A 22,379-nucleotide genomic window follows, 5' to 3' on the forward strand; every position below is an offset into this window, starting at 1 on the left:
CGTACATAGTGAAAGTCTGCAAATTTTTTCAGATTTCTCCACTTTGATAACCTTTGGCAAATTGCCTACCCTTTGATACATGGCTTAAACTGGAACTTCAGCTTTTGCAAATGAAAATATGAATAATAATCAGTTCTCTTCATATTAGGATTAAAGGAGAGAATAATAAGCAGAACAATGCCTGGCACATAATCAAATTCTCAATAAATGATACCTCTCGTTTCTTACTAAAATACATCTAATGACTAACAATGTAGAGATTTAACAAATGTCCATACGAAGGGAAGTGAAATATTAAAAGAAAACATGAGGAAAACCTGGGGCACTGTTATAAGCTACATGAGAAGGACAAGACATAACTAACTCATTATGAAAAAATGGCTGATATTTGAATAAAGTCTTTGATTAACAATATTGCATCAACATTAATTTTTCTAATTTTGATAACTGCAGTGCAGTTTTGCCAGATGTTAGAAAAAGCTGTGTGAGGGCGCAACGGACTAAATGTTTCTGTCCTCCTAAACTTCACATGTTGAAATCCTCATTCTAATGTGAAAATATTTGGGGGTAATTAGTTAATGAGGGTGGTGCCCTCGTAAATGAAGTTAGTGCCCTTATAAGAAGAGACCAGAGAGCTCTCTAATCCTTTTTCCTTCATGTGAGGATACAGTGAGAAGTCATCATCAGTCTGCAACCTGGAAGAGGTCCCTCACCAGAACCTGACCATGCTCCCACCCTGATCTCAGACTTCTATGCTCCAGAATTGAGAGAAACAAATTTCTGTTGTGTATAAGTCACCCAGTCTATGGTACTTTTTTATGGAAGACTGAATTAATTAAGACAGAGAAATATACAGAAATTCTCTGTACTATTTTGCAAATTCTTGACTAAAGTTACTTCAAAATTTATTTTTTAAAATATAATAAATTGCTTTGTAAATGCATTGTTTTTATATAATAGAAGATATCAAGGCTAGATGTAGCATTACCTGTAAAAATTAGTTTAAATGATATTAATAATATATTTTATAACAATTGTGGTATAATAAGATAAATACTTATGATTCCACAGTAAAAGTATAAGAGGTATTAGTGAATAACTTATTCATATAAGTATATAGTATAAAATTATTCAAGGTAGATATGTACCTCTTAAAGAAAAAGAATCTAAAGCTGTGCAAAAAAAAATGAGATGTTGATTCCGAAAGACTAGGAAAGTGTGTTAAGACGGGTGTATTATGTGTAATATAAAAATTGTAATCTAAAATTTTTTATTAAAACGTTACAGAAGTTTAAATAAATCAATAAAAATATGTAAGGTTTTACAAGATTCAACTGAAAATTCCTGAAAAATCATCCAAGGATGATTATTATAAGAGGAATTTCAGTGAAAACCAAAATGACTTTTCGAATGATCAAAAAATGATAAATTGATCTTAATTGTTTCTTATATTAGAACAAAAATCATCATGCTTTAATGACTCTTAGATCTTTTTAATCAGTTTAATTACTGTTTTTAAAGTAATGACAACTAAATTAAAGTACCCATTCATCCATCTAATGAATGTTTGCTCTATAGTTAATATGAGCCATGAACTGTTCTAGGCCCTAAGGATCTACCACCGAGCAAAACAAAGAAAATCTCTTACCTATTGAAGCTTACATTCTTGCAGCAAGGCAACAACCAAGTGAAACATACTCAGAATAATCACAAAAGAGAAAAAGGCAGGAAAGGGAAGAGAGCTGGGTTGGGTGTGGTGGCGGTAAGTAATTTTATTGGGCTGGCCAGAAGGGCTGACTGAGGAGGTGGTCTGCAGGCAAAGACGTCTAGGACTTACAGAAGAGAGGCATGGGGGCATCTGATGGAAGAACGTTCCAGACACAGAAACATGTGCAAAAGCCCTGAGTTGGGACCATGTCTAGGGTGTTCAGGGGATGAAAAGAGGATATTGGAGAAGAGTTACAGGGCTATTATAGGTTAAATAGCAGAAAAACAACTTAAATAGCATTTTCCCCCTGTGAACTTAAAAGTCATTGCGTGGAACCCTTATGAGGTGATCATACCTAAAATTTTCATGAACAGCAGTGATAAGGTGGTCCCTTACTGTGACTTGTACTTATTTTCAAGGGTTTATTTATAGGTATTGGGAGAGGCAGTCCCCTGTGGGCCTTGAGTGTCCCTGTACATTCTTGCTGAGTTTGCCAGATTGTAAGGCTTATTTCTCTTTTGATACTGAACAATTTATCTTGCTACTCACATAGGCAGCTAAGTAAGTCAAGGGGACCACAGGGTGACTGCTGTGTAACTGCTTGCTCCACAGGGGAGGCAAACTAGAGATCTTGCTGTTTGCATAATGCCAGCTGCTTTCTCAGAAAGTGCTGATCTCTAGGCCCTGGGATCCGCAGCTGTGGCACAACCCCCTGCTTGCTCAGCATTCATCCAGGGCTATCATGTCGCTCCCTGAGACTTGCGGGCAGGGTAACCAGTGCAACCATGCTGATACTCATGTGGTGAGCAATAAACTTCCTAAGTCTCAATGTCTCATTTTCTACTTTTGGCACCAATGCAGTGGCGGCAGGTTTATTCCCCACCATCCTTTATGATAGGGTTTCTCAGCTGTGGCATTACTGACATTTGGGAACTGAAGATCCTTTGTTGTGGAGAACTGTCCTGTGTATTGCACAATGTTTAGCAGCACATACCTCTATCTACTAGATTCCAGTAGCAACACCCTCTCCAGTTGAACCCAAAATAATTCTAGATAATATCAAATGTCCCATGGAAGACAAAATTATCCGTGTTCTATGAGGTTGGGGTTCTACCTTAAAAGTGAGTGATATTTCTCAGACTCTTTGGTTCATTTTGATTCCTCTAAATGAGTTTTCTTATCTTGAAATGAAAAGTTACTTGCCATATTTTTTTGGCAAAATTGCATAAGAATATTCAGTTATGTTTCTGTGGCTAGTATAGTAGTAAATACAAATTACTTTTTTCAAATATGCAGTCTCAGAATGGGTTCAGTTTCATTGAAATTCCACATATATAAAATACTTTGAAAAGAAAAATGTTAAACATGTCACGAATAGTTACAGTGACAAACATTTTGAAAATGTTTGTCTCAGAATGATATTTTATGTATATCTCTATATCTTTTTTATCTTGAAAAAGGGTACTTTTTGTTTTTCACCTGAAATAATAGCGAGTTAAACCTTGCAATTTGAAATTCCTCTATTTAAGACAAATTACAAATAACTTAATAGCTAAAATATCAAGGTAATTTGTTTTGACAGAAAATATGCACATTCTTCTATGATTAACAATAAAGATTTATGAAAGCTCATTTTTATAACAAAGATAAAAGTGTCAATGCTGGGGATAGGAGTGCATTGCTATCCAGTGCAGGCAGATTTGTATTAACCAAAGAAAGGAACAGATGTGTATCAAAATATTTTATATGGTTATCAGACCATCACCACACATTAAATGTCCTAATATCAACATATTTCTTCCAGTTATCTAAATATAGCATACTATACTACAGTAGATGCATATTTTGATGAGAACTCTGATTCTTTCCAATTGCATAGGAATAATAAAGAAAAAATAAAAGTTAATGAATAAAGAGAAAAGAGAATTGATAGGTGTTTAAGGAAGATCTGAGGTAGTCATCACTCATTTTTTTGAGGGAGGCAAAAAGTATGAGGATACACAATATTGTTTTTCTTAGTCTATGACCGAGTCTAAAATAAACCTGGTCTGAGTTATAAGAGAACATTTCTTAATTCCTGTAAGCTCTAGGTCCCTAACATGAGCAAAAACCACAAACCTCCTACATATTCAGAATAATTGATATGAAATGTCTGGTAAATACTAGGCAATTCACAAATGCTACTGTTCTACAGCAACAGATATTTTGTCAATAAAATATGATTTACAGTAGCTTAAAATATAATTTTAAGTGCTGAGACCATCAGACTATGCAGTGTGTAAAAATCATGATTTTTCTGGAGGAGCTATATATAATGGCATATATACATATCACACACACACACACACACACACACACACATATAAAGAGAGAGAGAGGAAATAAAAACACATTAAAACTTATATCAGAATTGAAGAGTATTACTTAGTTACCTCAGATGGATATTCTATTATATTAATGATCTAACTAATCTTTAAACTTTTTAAGTCAATATTTTACCTTTAAAATGAAACAAGAAGGCCAATGATGAGATAAAATTTGATATTTCTCCTTTGCTTCATCTGAATTTTATAATCTTCTTGGTAGTTTCAAATCAAAATGCTATATAGGGGACTTGCCAAAATCATTAAATATGTATAGATTACAAAAAAAAAGTTCTGAAGCTATTTTTTAATAGCTGGTTAAGTAATGACTGTTAGTAGACAGATGTGTATGGATCCAGAAGAGACAACTTGTAGCACACTAGCCCCAAATAAGACACCATTTTATTCACGAAGAAAACAACAACACTTGATGTAAGTATAAAAGGAAGAGATTCAAGTGTATAAAGATTTTGAGGAAAGGGCTTAGCAGACAAAAGACAAACTAAAATAAAACAACACCCATTTAGAACATAAGATGAAAATGTAGATTTTTTTTAAGCAATCATCCATGTTTGAAGTAACCAACTTACAACTTATATTAATGTGACAAAAAACTAATTGCACCAAAAAAAAAAAACTTGTATTTACACGGTTACCTATAATCACATTTCTTTACTTTGTTATTTTCTTTGCAATTCTTACTCAAGCTAAGAATGTATATCGTGTTGTACAAATTTTAAAAGACAGTCAGATGTGGGTGCAAAAATTCATATGGCCCTCCAGAGAAGTAATCACTATAAACAGTTTATTGATCCTTCCAAAAACTTTTGGATATACTTGCAAAAATAGGATCATTCTGCAAAAATATCTTTTAGCTCACTTTGTCTATTTATGGGTTTTGTTGATTTAAGTATATATAGCTCTACCTCATTCATTTTAACGGCTACTTAATATTATTGCTAATATAAATGCATCATGCCTCATCTGATGGACTTTATATTGCTTCCAATTTATGATTACAAATAATGTGTCTTTTTGAACATGTGTATACTTCTATAGAATAGGTAACTAATTGTGGAATTGGTTTGAATCTTATGTACCATTTAAATTGATAGCTATTACTAAATAATGCTTCAAAACCAATATAACAACTTACATTCTCCCCAGTAGTGTGGGAAATATTTTCTTATGTTCTAATATTACATATTGTCAATCTTTCATTCTTTAATCTGATGAATTTGGTGAAAACTATTCTGTTGATTTACATTTTTGTGATTAGTATGATGTTGAGTTCCTCTCCATATGCCTATTCAGAAAATTTGTATTTCTTCTTCTGTGAACTGCCTCAATAAGTCCTTTTTAAGTTTTTTCTGACATTGTCTTTATTTCATAATCATTGCTTTCTGTTATATGAATTGTGAACATTTTTGCTTAATCTTTCATGTTTTCACTTGCTAATAATGCCTTTTTCATAGAAATGTGTTTTCTAAAATTTTAATGCAGGTATATGTGTATATATATATATATATATATATATGCAAGCATATGTGTGTGTGTGTTTCACGAGGTTTTGCGTTGCACTGCTTAGAAAATGTTTGCATCCCAGTACCACTAAAAAATACATATTTCCACAAATGCACACAGGCATGCACATCCCCTACATGGGTGCCCCAACAAAAGATGCATCACAGCAAGGGGCCAGGCAGCAACCGGGATGGGGCTGCTGGAGAGACAGTGCTGAGGAAAACTTCCCAGGGAGGTAACATTTGGAGTGAGCCTTGAAGGGAATGATTGAGTCCAGGGGTAGGCATGTACAGGACAGAAAACAGCGCGTGGTAAAGGCCCTGAGGTGGCAACAGGGTTGGCGTACTGGGGTAACTGTGAGAAAAGAGTGTGCACGAACAGTGGTGGAAGGGAGGGAGAGAAGGTGGCTAGGCAGAGAGAGCAAGGGAGGGGAGGAACAGTGGAAAATGAGAACAGAGAAGCAGTCAGATGCCAGATCATTCTCAGCCTTCCAGGACGTGGTGAGTGCTAAGAACTTATTTTGAGTGACAGGAAGTCATTGGAAAGTTGTAAGTAGATTAACCAGACTAGATTTAAAATTTAAAAAACCACTCAGGCTGTTGTGCTGAGAATAAGCTATAGGGGAGTATATTAGTTGTCCATTGATGTGTAACAATTGCCCCCAAATTTATTGCTTAAAGCGACAGTAAACATCTGCTATGGACTGAATGTTCCTGTCCCTCAAAGAAAAAAATAATCATATGTTGAAGCCCTAATTAGCTCCCAATGGTCTGGTACTAGAAGGTGAGGCCTTTGGGAGGTAATTAGGCTTAGATGAGGTCATGAGAGTAACTGCCATGATGGAATTAGTGTCCTTCTAAGAGGAAGAGGCCAGAGCTCTTTCTTTCCACCCCATGGGAACACTGTGAGAAGGAGGCTGTCTGCAAACCTGAAAGACAGCCCTCACCAGACACTGAATCTGCTGGCACCTTGTTGATGTACCTCCTACCTCTAGAACTGTGAACAATAAATGTTTTCATTTAACCCAAACAAAATCCCCATATTTCTAAATTTTATATTTTTTGTGTTCTTGAAGCTTTATTTTTGTATGATTTTTGAGATAAAACTTTAACTTCCTCCCAAGTGAATAGACAGTTATTTCAATTCCATTCTTTGAGTATGCTTCTAGGGGTGTACTTAAAGTAGCTGGGATGGGTTGAACTGGACTCATTATTTTAAGTGCAGTTAATTACTAACTTTCTTTAAAGAGTGCCTTAAGGCCTTTAAAAAAATCTCTTTTAGTTTTTATTAGGATCATGGTGTTCCTCTTTCTCAACTCTTATATTTCAAGTTTACACCTATGGTATCTTAAGCTATGGTTTCTGGTGATCTTGTTAGTCAGTCTGGTTCAATCTGTATTCTAATTAGGAAATTCCCATTATTTCTGATCGCTGATGGTATATTTTTCAGTTTCCCAGGACTGTTATCAATTTATTTTGTTAAAAATATCTTCATGTCTAAAACACCAAAAGCAATGGCAACAAAAGACAAAATTGACAAATGGGATCTAATTAAACTAAAGAGCTTCTGCACAGCAAAAGAAACTACCATCAGAGTGAACAGGCAACCTACAAAATGGGAGAAAATTTTCACAACCTATTCATCTGACAAAGGGCTAATATCCAGAATCTACAATGAACTCAAACAAATTTACAAGAAAAAAACAAACCCCATCAAAAAGTGGGTGAAGGACATGAACACACACTTCTTAAAAGAAGACATTTATGCAGCCAAAAAACACATGAAAAAATGCTCATCATCACTGGCCATCAGAGAAATGCAAATCAAAACCACAATGAGATACCATCTCACACCAGTTAGAATGGCAATCATTAAAAAGTCAGGAAACAACAGGTGCTGGAGAGGATGTGGAGAAATAGGAACACTTTTACACTGTTGGTGGGACTGTAAACTAGTTCAACCCTTGTGGACGTCAGTGTGGCAATTCCTCAGGGATCTAGAACTAGAAATCCCATTTGACCCAGCCATCCCATTACTGGGTATATACCCAAAGGACTATAAATCATGCTGCTATAAAGACACATGCACATGTATGTTTATTGCGGCACTATTCACAATAGCAAAGACTTGGAACCAACCCAAATGTCCAACAATGATAGACTGGATTAAGAAAATGTGGCACATATACACCATGGAATACTATGCAGCCATAAAAAATGATGAGTTCATGTCCTTTGCAGGGACATGGATGAAATTGGAAATCATCATTCTCAGTAAACTATCACAGGAACAAAAAACCAAACACCGCATATTCTCACTCATAGGTGGGAACTGAACAATGAGAACACATGGACACAGGAAGGGGAACATCACACTCTGGGGACTGTTGTGGGGTGGGGGAAGGGGGGAGGGATAGCATTAGGAGATATAACTAATGCTAAATGACGAGTTAATGGGTGCAGCACACCAGCATGGCACATGTATACATATGTAACTAACCTGCACATTGTGCACATGTACCCTAAAACTTGAAGTACAATAATAATAATAAAAAAAAACTTTTCAGTATTGTTATAGAGTGTACAGTAAAGTTGAATTATTTGCTTAGCCTTATATTTAGTCCCTCATTTCATTTATTATTTGGCAGATGCATCCAATAAGAATATAAACTCTTTGAGAACAACCACTTGATATTTTCAGATAAACACTTTGCCTTCTATCTGACAGATATTTGGCAATTATATGATATTTTTGTAGATAAATAGAAATCTTTATAAAAAAATAAGGATCAGATTTATAGATTACCTTTAATCATATCATCCTGTACCATCTCTTTAAATAAAAGATTTTTTCTGATAATATAACATATAAACCAATTTTTCTTTTTGTAAAGTGAAAACTCCCACTGCTACATTTATTTTTTTGTTAAAAATATACAAAATGAGCTTACTGAAAGTAGAAAACACTTAAATCTTTTTGCATCAAGTAAAATGCCTTTATGTGTAAACTGTGGATATTTAAAGCATCACAAGGGATTCACATATATTCACGGAAGTGCTCAACTATTTTTTAATTGATTCTATTGCTAAGGAAAAGGGAAAGAAAACAGTTTTAAAAACTATTTCCATCTTGTTCCTCAAATTCCTATTTGCACTCATGAATTATAAACATTCAGAGCTCGGCCTTGCTTAAGATGCAATGCAGAAAGCCACAAAAGAATAACGATAAGAGTAAACCCAATAATCTACAAGATCACAACTTTACTTGAATCCAAACAAAAGCTTAGATCTCAAGACAGCAAAATACATTGAAATGCAAAGGGTGACAGACCTTTTCCAGGAAAAACAGAACACATAAAGTATTACTCTTTGTCAGAGCATGGGAAGAAGAGGCGACTGCCATAATAGCAGATTTTAAAAAAAGCTATAATAATAAAATATTCTTAAAACTGAGTGTGGTTTAATGTGATAATTTAGAATCCCTGGGAATACCCAACACAAAGAATTTCTTTCACTGAATTTACAAGAGAAAGATGGAAGGCAGAAATGGAAACCTGAGAGAGACCCCTGAGTGTCTCACAAACATGAAACCCCATCCAATCCTGACTCTTCTCTGATACAAAGGAAAACTCCTAAACCACTGGGGAAGAGAAAGAAGACCTTCCACCTCCCTGAAGCAAGACAACGGTCCTGTGAAAGAGGTACAAACAAATAATCTGCCTCTAGAAAAGGAGCAGGGAACCCTTTTTCCTCCAAAGGCAAAGTAAGCTGCAAAGACAAGTTGTCATTGAAGCAGAAGTAAAAGGCAAAGCCATATGTCCCTGAGGGAGGGGTAAGAAACCCCCTGGTCCCACTACAAACTTGTTAGTCATAGCAAGCAATGCTAGTGTATTGCTTGGAAATGGGTAAGAAATTCTGTTGCCACTGGTCCCACACAAAGGCACAGCAACACTCAGGGAAGAATAGGAGCGAAAGCTGTCTAACCCTAGAAAAGGGGCACAAAAATTGCCCGGACACAAAATTGTATATTGATATTAAAAGAAAAGACAATTGCCACCCTGGGGATGGGGCAGAAAATTATCTCCTGCCCAAAACTCCCCTAGATATAAGGCAGAGTTTCACTGCCACGGGAGGAGAAGGGCCCACCTTCAAAACCCAGACACTCAGGACCTAAGACCAAGACTGGCACAAGAGAAAAGAGAACCTTTTTTTGCATCCACCATGAATCTTCCACTTAGTAACAGGTCACAGCATTCTACCACTGAGAGAAGGATGAGAGTGTGGAGAGAGACCTTCCAGTAAGGCTGACATGCAGGAAATATTGAAAACTGAGGGATGAAAAGACATATTCCAGATCCCACGCTAAGCACAAGGTAGCATCTGTCCACCAAGGCAGGGATCTGAAAGCTTTGGCTCCGTAAAGGTAATTATAACAAAAACAAAACCCAAATCCAGCCTATTTGATTGGCCAAATCCTTCACACTAATAAACTGACAATAAATATGCCTTTTCTCCAGATACAAATTTTACTTATGTGAACCTCTAAAATAGGAAGGAGAGGATGGAGGGATACTTTTCACCTCAACTCTAGTGATGGAGCTTCTGCGGTGCCTCTGTGAGGACTTTGAACTTAGCTCTCTTCAGTTGATTTTTTTTCCATGCATGAAACTCACGTCTCAGAATGTCTCACTTCTGGCTCACACTTGAGAAAGGTAAACACATTCTATAGGATAGTAGGCAGGATAGTGTTGGCTGATTTGCACTATGGCTGCACTCCCAGAGTATATTGGGGCAAAAGGCTCACAGTAATTCTACAGACCAAAGGCAGACCACACAGGATAGAATTCTGGCACATAAATATCTTTGATCTAGTGCAACAAGGTTGTCCAGCTGGATACAGGGATTCAAACAATAAGAGAATGGACATTCGGGGATGCAAAGTAACAAGCAAAAACTTCATGTCCTTTGGCCAAAGGAAATGAAATTAGAAAGATCCAGCAGAAGGAAGACTTCCAAAAACCTTGCAAGCACAGACACACACAGACACATGCGCACGTGCGCGTACACACACACTCACATACACACACACACATCCATACCCCTCAAGAGAGTCCATTTTAAAAGATCTGCCAGGCTCACAAAGAAGCTAAAGTACAATGGGACTAGTTCAAATAAGATTTTTTTAATCTCCTTACCTCTCTTTACCACTGTTACCTCTTCCAATCAATGTTGAGAGGTGAGTGGGCATCAGAAGCTAACTAGCAGGGACATATAGATATTCAGCCCAGAAAAGTAAAAACTAAAAATAATTAAAAAAAAAAATCTAGCAAGCTGGGAGGGGTGGGAAAATAAATGCAGGGCAGAGAAACAGAGAATGCAACAAATACGCCCTCCAGTCCTTCTCCGGGCCAGAGGCAGCACAAAAGTGGGAAACAAGTAAGATTTGATGACACAATGAGTTTAGAATTTTGATTTGTATGTATATATGGTGGACTATGCGTTCTAATGACCAAATTGAGATTCCATTTCTGACTTAAAATGACTGACAGTTCTGTCTACTACCTAGTGTAAGCTGAAAGGATTGGGATTTGACCAAGTTTTGATGTGGAGTAAGAAAGATTACTGAGTAAATTTTAAAGGTCAGTGGGAGGTAAAAATAAAGTTATGCTTTAGATATGTCAGAGTCACATTTTTAAACGTACTGGTTACACAATGACTATTACTACTCCCTAAAATGTTCTCATAATAGCTAGTGTCGTGGGAGTTTTCTCAGCATGTATTATGGATATTGTTCAGTCTCACAACTTGAGGTAGTGCTTCCTACTTTGGTATCCCTAAAGTCAAGTCAATCTAGACTAACTATATTGTATTGAGAAATTCGTATTAATTAACCTAAGCAATAGTTTAATTGTAGTTAAAGTTCATAATAGTATTCCTAAGTAAATGAAGAATTCCTAAAGGACTTCTGAAGTAGCAACTAAGAATTCCATAATGCTAAGTATGATAAAGTAACTGAGTTGAATGTATTTCTTTATTTTAATTCATGCTGAATATTGGTAATTTATTTAAGTGTGTAAGAAAATTACCAATCAGAATATTTATTAATGTAACAATTATATATATAATAATACGACAGTCTTAACCATGGTTTCACCTTCCATGGTTTCAGTTACTCTTTGTCAGCCACAGTCTGAAAATACTAAATGGAAAATTCCAGAAGTAAACAACTCATAAGTTTTAAATTGTCTGCTGTTCTGAGTAACATTTTGAAACCTTGCACTGTCATTTCACTCAGTCCTGCTTAGCACGGGAATCATTCCTTCACCCTGCATATCCACACTGTATGTTACCTATCTGTTATTCACTTACTGGCCACCCAGGTTGTAAGATTGACAGACCACAAGAAGAGTGAGTACAGTACGGTAAGATATTTTGAGAGACAGAGACTACATGCACATAACATTTGTTATAGCATGTTGTTATAATTGTTCTATTTTATTATCATTATTGTTGTGAGTCTCTCACTATGCCCATTTATAAATTAAGTTTTATCACAGGTATGTGTGCATAAGAAAAAACATGGTGTAAATATAGAGTTCAACACTATCCATGGTTTCAGGTATCCACTGAGGGTTTTTGAACTTATCTGCCTCTGATAAAGGGGACTACTGTAGCTCTATGGGACTTTAGAGATTACCATGTATTTTCACCTTCTCTCTTTTGACCTTCCCAGCAATCTAACATCCATAATAGGCTTCTTTACAGAAGTTTCTAGAGCTCTTTTGAGCTCACATGTGTATATACATATGGGTATATTTTGTGTTTGTCAATACTGATGCATATGTACACATGCCTATTTTGGGTGGAAATAAAGGAAAGGATGTCTTCTCCTGTGTGTTTACTAGAACCCTCTTGCCACCATAGCCAATTCCATCTTTTCATCATTTGATAGGTTTTATAACCCATATTTTAATCTTCTCATATGCATGTCTACTTTTCAGACAAAAATACATATATTGGTTCAAATTACTTTTCAAACATCTCATCTAGTTCTGGAGAAATAATATGAGAAATATATATTTATAGACTAAATGTGAAACTGAACACTGTTTTCAAGAATCAAATCTCAAGTAAATTATATGAAAAGGTCTTATTCACTGTCAACAGGAGTCAGTATGTGCAAACAGGCTATATTCTTGACACTCAGTGTGATAACAATATTCATTGATCTCAAGAGTTGCAAATGTTGACAAATATCTCCTTTACAATTTTATTTAGAATATATTGCATGACTGACAAATGTACTCATTATTTCCTTTAATAGTTGGTCAGAGTATATATCTTAGAGTCTTAAAGCTTTTCTTCAAGAGAAAAAGTTCAGAGTTAAAGGCAGAAAAATAAGACTGATATTTACCTGAAATCCAATAACAAAGAGTAAAGGCTTGTTCTTAATTTAAAATGTTTTATGAGGCATTATCACACTTCAAATGTCATAAGAACACTCTAATGTAATTCATTAGTGTTATCTCAGCATGTTTGCTTCATTACTATGAAACTCAATCTTTATGAGAAATTCTGCCAAAGTTATACAATGCTGAAGATCATTGAAATCCAAGGGTAAGAGGTGATTTAAAGGTGCAGAAAATGATAATCCTACTATAAGGTCAGTGTCATTCAGGTACAGATTACATCCTGTAATCTGTTGTATGTGCCTGCCCTAGGGTTATTTAGAATAGAGGCTAACCTATTTCTGGAGTTCTGAAGTGGGTCTTAAGCTGGTGATTGTGTGTGTGTGCACACACATGTGTATGTGTGTGTGTCTGTGTGTCAGTAGTAGGATTTCTAAGTAATAGAGTGATAAATCAGAGAATAATTGATGGGCTACACATTTCGACACACAATTGGAGGGACAGCTGATTATAAAATCCACAGGGCAATTCTGAAGATGCTGGGGACAGGACTGAGCTGAAGAGTAGGGCTTGGCCCTTCAACTGCCAAATAAGCAATCACATGAATATAGCACTGTCCTTTCATAGTATGTGAACAGATTAAACACATCTTTCGGAGAATATATTTGACAGAAAGAGACTGCTTCTCATTCTTCCTGGCTATTCTTCTCTTCATAATGTCATAAAAGAGAAACCTACCTTGGATCATGTCAAACTTATTCATTACTCTTTAACTTTATAGCTCCTAAAAAGTACCTTCATTTAAAGGAAGACCTCGGTTTTCCAGGTATTTACAGGAGCTATGAAATTAAAGAGTAATGTATAATTTTGAACGGGATCCAAGTCAACTTCTCTTCAGATATTATCAGGTGGAAACATGTGCACCTACTCCTTATGTCAATCAAATAGAACACACCTTCATACGTAAAGTCAGTATATCAGTATAGCAAGGGGGTAAGAGCACAGACTCTGCCAGTTTCCTATTGTTGCTGTAACAAATTGTCACAAACTTGGTGGCTTAAAACAACATAAATTTATTCTTTGACAGTTCTGAAGGTCAATATCCAGGACTGGTTTCACCGGGCTAAAGTCTAGGTGCAAGCAGAGCTGATCCCTTCTGGGGAGTCTCAGGAAGAGTCCATTTCTTTGCCTTTTCCAGCTTCTGGAAGCCACCTGCCTTTCTTGGCTCAGGGCCTTGTATTATGCCATCCTCTTGCTTCCATAGTCACGACCCCTACTTCCTCCTTTGTCCTGGCCTCCCCCTTATAAATTTCCTTGTGATTACATTTAGAGTACCTCCAGATAAGTCAAGATAGTTTCCTATCTCAAGATCCTCAACACATGCATAGTTACAGCTATATGGGAGGAACAAGTTCTAGTGTTCTCTAGCACTGCAAGGAGTGAATATGGTTAACACTAATTTGGTGTACGTTTTCAAAACATTACAAAGAAGATTCTGAATGGTCACAACATTAAGAAATGATAAATGTTTGTGGTGATGAATAGGCTAATTTCCTTGATTTGATCATTACATGTTATATCATGTATGTATATGTACAAATATGACTTTGTACCCTATAAATATGTACAATTATTATGTGTCAACAAATTTTTTTTAAAAAGCAGCATCTTCCTCCCATCAAAAATCCTTTCACTTAATCACACCTGCAAGTCCCCTTTTCCATACGAGGTAAGAATCAAAGGTTCTGGAGATGAGGACCTAGATATTATTTGGAGGGCATTGTTCAGCATACCACAGACTCCAAAATCAGATCACAGGAACTTGCATATCAGTATTGCTGAGACAATGTTCCAAGGTTCTCTCACATTTCTGTCCACCTTGGGAAAAGAGAAGCCAAGTGCCTTAGACTCTATTTTCAAGGATGTTAATAAGGTAAATGTCCTTGGAAGATAGAGATTACATCTCTCTCTGAAGCAAAAGGCAGGTTTGCTTATAGGCTTAGAACATGGAGAAAGTAACTTTTTCTGGAGCAATCAACAGGCATGTTTATTGTTAAGAGAAAAAAAAATGGGCGTCCCCTAAGCTCTAGATTCGTCTCTTGTAACATGTGCCATGGTATGTGCAGGTGTCACCTTTGGGTTACCCTGTGGGGAGTACAGATCAGGATCCTGAAACAAAATTACAGATACTCTGGCTATTGTTATTGATCTTAGTAATAAACTGTACTTTGTCTCTGAAGTTTCATGTCTTCTGCCAGCATCCATGAACGTGTAGCAGGCTAATGTTTTAGTTTACAAACATAATAAAATCTCAGTGCTTTCACAGTTCTTGACAAGTGGTATCACTTACTAGCTATGTAACTTTGAGAAAAGACTTCACCTGTCTGAGTCTCAATTTCCAATCTATAAAATGGAGCTAATAATAATGCTGACCTCGGGGAGCTGTTGAGTGGATTGTATGGGACAATGAACATAACGTGAGCAATCTTGATACAGAGTAAGTACTCATTAAATGTTCACTATTATTGCTGTCATTGATTTTATTATCACAAAATAAGGTGGTATAGTCTAAAATTAAAAGGATACATCTAGAGGACAGAATGTTCTGCCAAACTTGCATCTAATTATAATAGAGGTCAAATTTTGTACTCTTGGGCCCATACTTTACGTAAAATTATAAAAATCACCATTGGGGACTGTAATCCCAGCACTTTGTGGGGCTCAGGCAAGTGGATCACTTGAGCCCAGGAGTTTGCAACCAGCTGGGGCAACATGGTGAAAGGCTGTCACTACAAAAAATACACACACACAAAAAATTAGCTGAGCATGGTGGCACACACCTGTGTTCCTAGCCACTTGAGGGGCTGAGGAGGGAAGATCACTTGAGTGCAGGAGGAGGAGGATGCAGTGAGTCGTGATCACACCACTGCACTCCAGCCTGGATGACAGAGTAAGACTCTGTCTCAAAAAAAAAAAGTAAAATAAAGTAAAATAAATAAATAAATAAATAAATAAATAAAAGAAAAAGAAAAAGAAAAGAAAAGAATCACAGTTGGGAAGAACTGTACATATAACTCTTATGTTTGCATTGTTTTACTTGCAGTATGACTTATGACTTGAAGTAGATAAATTGAATCTTCATCAATGCCACAACAAAAGAAGTGGCAAAATTATCACCCTTTTCAACCCACATTATCCCTATATGTCTATTATGAAAAAAGTTTGGTAAAGAAAGCCTTTGTGTTATGTAAAACAGTGACCTCAAGTCCCCAGTTTAATTATGGGATCTATGGAAACTACAGTTTTTCTGTTAAAGCTGCAAGCATTAATAACTTTCAAATCTAGGTAAAAATGCTTTGAATTCTTTTTAATACTTTAAAAATATGAAATGATATGAAAGGTTATTTTAACATTTCTTCTATTTAAATATCTGCATTTGAGTAGAATGAAGGCATACAGTTTAAAAACAAGTACTGCACTAGTGGAATACATGTAACAATAAATTCAATAGTAAATTATCATTTTTATATTATTTCCTTCCTGGTAAAATTATAATTCATATTACAATGAAAAATAAATCTTGGAAAGGATACTCAAGAAGATAAAAATGAATTCAGTCTTAGAAAGAGCATCTATCTTGTTCTATTAGAGAAAGTAACAATTATACCTGGCAAGAATGGCTAATTTAAATTCTCTAACCATTTAATCTAACTTTGCCTCCTGTTGATACCCCTTTTATTTTCTAGCACAGTACCCTACTTTAGTTTCTTTATAGCAGTTATCATTATCTTATTCATTTATGTGTTTACTTGCTTATTATTCCCTTTCTGCTGTTGGATATAAGCTAAATATATCCTCTTTACTGAAGCACTCCTATCACCTAGAACAGCACCTGGCCCTGATACGGCATTCACTTTTTATTGACTGAAAAATAATAAATCAAGTAATTAATTTTTAAAAAAGGAACAGTATGAATTTTACAAAAATTTTGACAAAAAATTCCAGGTGGGTGAAAAAATACACATAGTAAATATCTCGTCTTTATGGAAGTTTATCTTTAATAAATGAGTAATATGTTTTCACTTAGCAGATGAAATGAGATACATGTAAATATAACAATGGACAATTTCCTTTCTCATTGATTTGATTGCTGTTTTCACCCATGAGATTCCTCAAAGCCAACAGTATATGCAACATTTAGGGGGTTTTCAATAAACCTCTAGGAGAAAAAAAATCAAAGAATGAATAAAGATGGATTTTTTTGGAAATGCTGTTGTTTTTATTTCTTAAGAGGGAGAATCTGAGCTTACATAAAAGATGTCCAAGATATTTATGTTTATTTACAAACAGCAAACTCTTTATACCCTTGTACTTCAAACTACATAAATTTATCAATGTCTCAGAATTTCTATCAAGCTTCCAAATCATTTGTCAAACTAAGCATTGCCTCGCAGTCTTCAGGTTGAAAGGTAGACACTCTACCTAAATAAGTGAATACACATAGAATTTAATTTTTCTGATGCCAAGAATGACAAGTTGTCATTTGCCAAATCTAAGTCTCTGCTTTGACACGTTAATCTCATATTGTAATGTGTATCATTATTCTCTTTAATGGAAACAAAAAAGATAAACTAATAAAAGATATTAAGCTGTTCCTTGTGTAGAAAGACAAAAATGTTAAATATATTTCAGGTGTGAAAATTTGCAAAATGTTCTCATAACCTTCATACTGTCAAAGCAGTACTGGACAGATATGCCTGGCGGTCACTGTGGCTATTAGAGTCGATCTCTGTTGTGATGGGTGGAATGCAAAGAACCACCAATGTCCTTGATATTATTCTCAAAGTTAGGATTATTAGCAGGAACATCCAGTCGTAGTACAGGAACTGACACAGTTTAAAAGGAAACCAAGAAATCTCTATGTTGCATTTTAGTCCTTGAAAGTGTCTGTGTCGGCCAGGCATGGTGGCTCATGCCCGTAATCCCAGCTCTTTGGGAAGCTGAGGCAGGCAGATCACCTGAGGTCAGGAGTTTGAGACCAACCCGGCCAACATGGTGAAACCCCATCTCTAGTAAAAATACAAAAATTAGTCAGGCATGATGGTGCACACCTGCAATCCCAGCTCCTCAGGAGGCTGAGGCAAGGGAATCACTTAAACTTCGGAGGCGGAGGTTGCAGTGAGCCAAGATGACACCACTGCACTCCAGCCTGGGCAACAGAGCAAGACTCTATCAAAAATAATAATAATAATAAATGAAAGTGTCTGTGTCAAAAACAAAACAATGTAAATTTTATCTACTTAGACAGAATGTGCAATTTCTTTGTCCATCTAAAACTGTCAGGACCCTATCATCTGCTATCACATTAAGAGAAAAGTAGGCAGACAGCCTCTGTCACATCCAATTTAAAGTGAAAATCTTAACTTAAATTAGATACTCCTTTGGAATTTTAAATTATGCAGGATTTACGTTGCCTTAATCCGTAAATTATAATAAAGACAAAAACAGGTACGTTTTTATTTTAGCATAGGAAGTATACTTTTTATCAGGTTTGATTTAAAGTAAAGCTGTGTTGAATGAAGAATATTCTCATGCTCTCATTTCCTCTAAAAGATTGGAGAGACCACCATTTACACCATCCACGCTGTAAATAATTTTAGTCTATCTCTCTGCTTTTATTTTCTCATCTTTTCTCATCTCAATGAAGTTCTGATTCATTCTGCACCAAACAACGCGATTGATCCTCCTAAAATATCACTTTGTTCACATTATTCTTTGACTCAAAAGCATTTCTTTTTATTCCTTTGGGATTTTTTCCAAACTCCTTCACTTACATTCAAGGCCCTTTATTTTAGCGCGTTTTAGTGCCTTTCACTTTCGACTCTCTTCTGCCATTATTACCTGTAAAGGAACCTCCAGCAGCTTTCCATTTAGGTCCCCCACACCCTCTTTCTAGAGATTGTGCTTTTCTTTTTTTATCATGGAATTTCTGGTTGCAGAAACGTCCTCCTCTCCCTCTTTAATGTTTCTCCATTAAGATCTAGTCCAAACACCATCTCCTGCCGAAGGAGTTATCTGAGTATACCCACATAAAGATATCTCTTGCTTCCTGTGAATACCCATTACATAGGCATTCTCTATTAATCATATATTTCTTCAAGACAGCTTTGAACTTATTAATTAAATGCTGCAGTGTCTTGAAACTTTTTGTGTGCTTATATCATCTCCAAAGGTAGATTATGAACCCCTTGAAGGCAGAAGCCATTCCCTAAAATTCCTTTTATCTCCTGCGATATAGCTATCGTGATGTCCTTCATACAATAAGCACACAATTAATGTTCCTCAAATTATGTATTTCTAAAATATTCAAGAAGTAAGCAGACTTTATACATGAGGAAACAGGTCCAGAATCATTAGTTAACATGCCTAAAAATGACTGGCAGCCAGTGAAGATCTGGTTTGATTTATTATTTGCAATCTTTTCTACTGATACCAAAGTTAACATTGTTTTGTTATTACATTACTTGTTCCTAAGCCAAATAATTTATAAAATACATTGGTTTTATTAAAATATATCTATATCTGTTTTCATGTATCTAACTTCATATATGTACCTATAAATAAAAATAGATATAAATGTTTTAAGTTTCTCTGGAGATACTGATATTCCAAGGGCAACTCTAGAAAACTTCATTTCAGTGATGTGTAAAGTAAAAAATGAAATGCAAGAATTGTGATGACAATGTGGATATTGACATTTTTCATGCATTTTGAGTGACATGATCAATAGTCTAATGAAAACCAACTATTACAAGTCTCTGAAATCCTATTAAATTTCATCTTCTACCATACAGCACTGTAAACATATCAGTGTAAATTGACATTTCCCAGAAGATGGATAATAGTTCAATTTTAATTCCAATAATATTTAGAATATAGTAGAGAACACCAAGTCCCATTTTATAATGAAGGCTTTAATACACTGGTATATGAAAACAGAGAAACAATGTTACTGAAGAAATAACATTAAAAAATATTTTTGAACCAACCAGAAGAACTTGAGTTCTGGTTAAAGCTAGTCTGACACACACTGGATTTATCCTTTTAAAGTGCTTCATCTCTGGGTAGTTTGATGTTAATGTCACAGTGTCACTTACCATCTTTCAGGATGGTTTCTCTCTCTGTGCCATCTATCTTCTGCCGGCCAATTAGGAAACTGGTGGTGTCAGCAAAGTAGATGTAATTGGTTTCTGCGTGAAAGTCTAAAGCACGAGGGTTTACCAGATTTTCTATGGGGATCATGTATTCATCAGCTATCTTGGTATTCAAGTCCATTCCTCTAACAATTCCTGGGCGTCCTTTCCCATAAAAGAGGAACAACTCATTCTTTGGTCCTGCAGAGGCAAGATTACAAACATAAACAACTGATGCTGCTTAATCTTCTTTACACTGCATAATGCCACCGTTTAATTAACTGGCACAATTAGCGTTTTTTAAATTCAATGCTAAAAATTAAACTCTAAAATATGCCAAATGTATCTTGATGCAAGAAGGCCAGCTAATTGCATTACTTTAATTAAAACAGAAATTACTTCCGCAAATGGGTTATATGTAGTTAATTATCCCTTTGTCTGTAACTGTCTGGATAGCAAAAACATGACAGATCATTAGATAACTTGTAACTTGTAAAACCGGCATTTATTAAAACATCCGGCACATTTAATTTTATAATGTATTATAATCTATCTAGCATTATCTGTCGATACTAACTGTACCATTCATTATATTTGACAATGCTAAAAAATTCAGAAAATTTAAGACACACCAACCCCAAATTTGCATCTACAAATTGTCAGAGGCAAACAAGGAATCGTATAGTATCACTAACTTGCATGTGAATATATTACAGTTGCCCAAACATGTGACTTATTCTTTTTAGAAATAAAATTAAATACCAGTTATAGCATCCCTTTATCTTCAAATTTTAATTAGAATGTTAGAGGCTGATTGTCTGACAGTAACTCTGATGTACAACACAGGCCTTATCAAAAACAAAACTAAAATGAAAACCCCAAGCAAAAAACTGTCTCCTGAGTTTAAAATGTCAGCATCAAGGTAGCTCTTTCTATAAAATGAATTCCTTATTTTAGACTTCTATATAAAAATATATACAAGATTCTCCAATTATCGGAGCATCTTATACTTGGTTACCTGTGTATAATTTTAAAGGAAATAATTTTTATATACAAGGAAAAACATACTGAGCTTTATTAATAAAACTGAAGATACAAAAGACTCAGCTGTATTTGGATAACAACACAATAATTGATATTCATAGTAAAGTAAAATAATATATTATTAAAATTTGGAAAATAATAAAATAAAAAATAAGCAATTATTTATAAACCTAACAATACAAAGTATATTAACATTTATATTTCTTTTCTTGTGTTTTTTAAATTAGGGTAATTGAATATTAAATATATATAAAAGAATATTGGTAATTTTTTTTAAAATTTTACTTTAAGTTCTGGATACATATGCAGAGTGTGCAGGTTTGTTACATAGATAGCATACATGCACCATGGTGGTTTGCTGCACCTATCAACCGGTCATCTAGGTTTTAAGCCCCACATGCATTTGGTATTTGTCCTAATGCTCTCCCTCCCCTTGCCCCTCATCCCTGACAGACCCCGTTGTGTGTTGTTCCCCTCCCTGTGTCCATGTGTTCACATTGTTCAACTCCAACTTATGAGTGAAAACATGCAGGGTTTGGTTACACCTTACACCTTATACAAAAATTAACTCAAGATGGATTAAAGACTTAAATGTAAACCAAAACCATAAAAATCCTAGAATAAAACCTAGGGAATACCATTCAGGACACAGGCATGGGCAACGACTTCATGACTGAAACACCAACAGCAATTGCAACAAAAGCCAAAGTTGGCAAATGGGATCTAATTAAACCAAAGAGCTTCTGCACAGCAAAAGATACTAGCATCAGAGTGAATGGGCAACCTACAGAATGGGAGAACGTTTTCTCAATCTACCCATTTGACAAAGGACTAGTATCCAGAATCTACAAGGAACTTAAACACATTTACAAGAAAAAAACAAAAAACATCAAAAAGTGGGCAAACACTTCTCAAAAGACACTTCTCAAAAGAAGACATTTATGCAGCCAACAAACACGAATAAAAGCTCAACATCACCTGTCATTAGAGAAATGCAAATCAAAACCACAATGAGATACTATCTCGCACCAGTCAAAATGGCAATTATTAAAAAGTCAGGAAACAATAGATGCTGGCAAGGTTGTGGAGAAATAGAAACACTTTTACATTGTTGGTGGGAGTGTAAATTAGTTCAACCA

General features: G+C 35.4%; 1 protein-coding gene across 1 annotated transcript in view; it reads right to left on the minus strand.

The window, feature by feature from the left end:
• Positions 1-22,379, minus strand: part of LRP1B (LDL receptor related protein 1B) — a 1,946,873-nt gene that overhangs the window by 793,288 nt on the left and 1,131,206 nt on the right. Inside the window, exon 14 of the mRNA XM_063790432.1 lies at positions 20,161-20,397. Within this exon, the coding sequence (XP_063646502.1) occupies positions 20,161-20,397 (237 nt within the window). The remainder of the gene's footprint in view (positions 1-20,160; positions 20,398-22,379) is intronic.

The sequence above is a fragment of the Pan troglodytes genome, chromosome 13 (genome assembly GCF_028858775.2).
Source record: "Pan troglodytes isolate AG18354 chromosome 13, NHGRI_mPanTro3-v2.0_pri, whole genome shotgun sequence".
NCBI classification, from domain to species: domain Eukaryota; kingdom Metazoa; phylum Chordata; class Mammalia; order Primates; family Hominidae; genus Pan; species Pan troglodytes.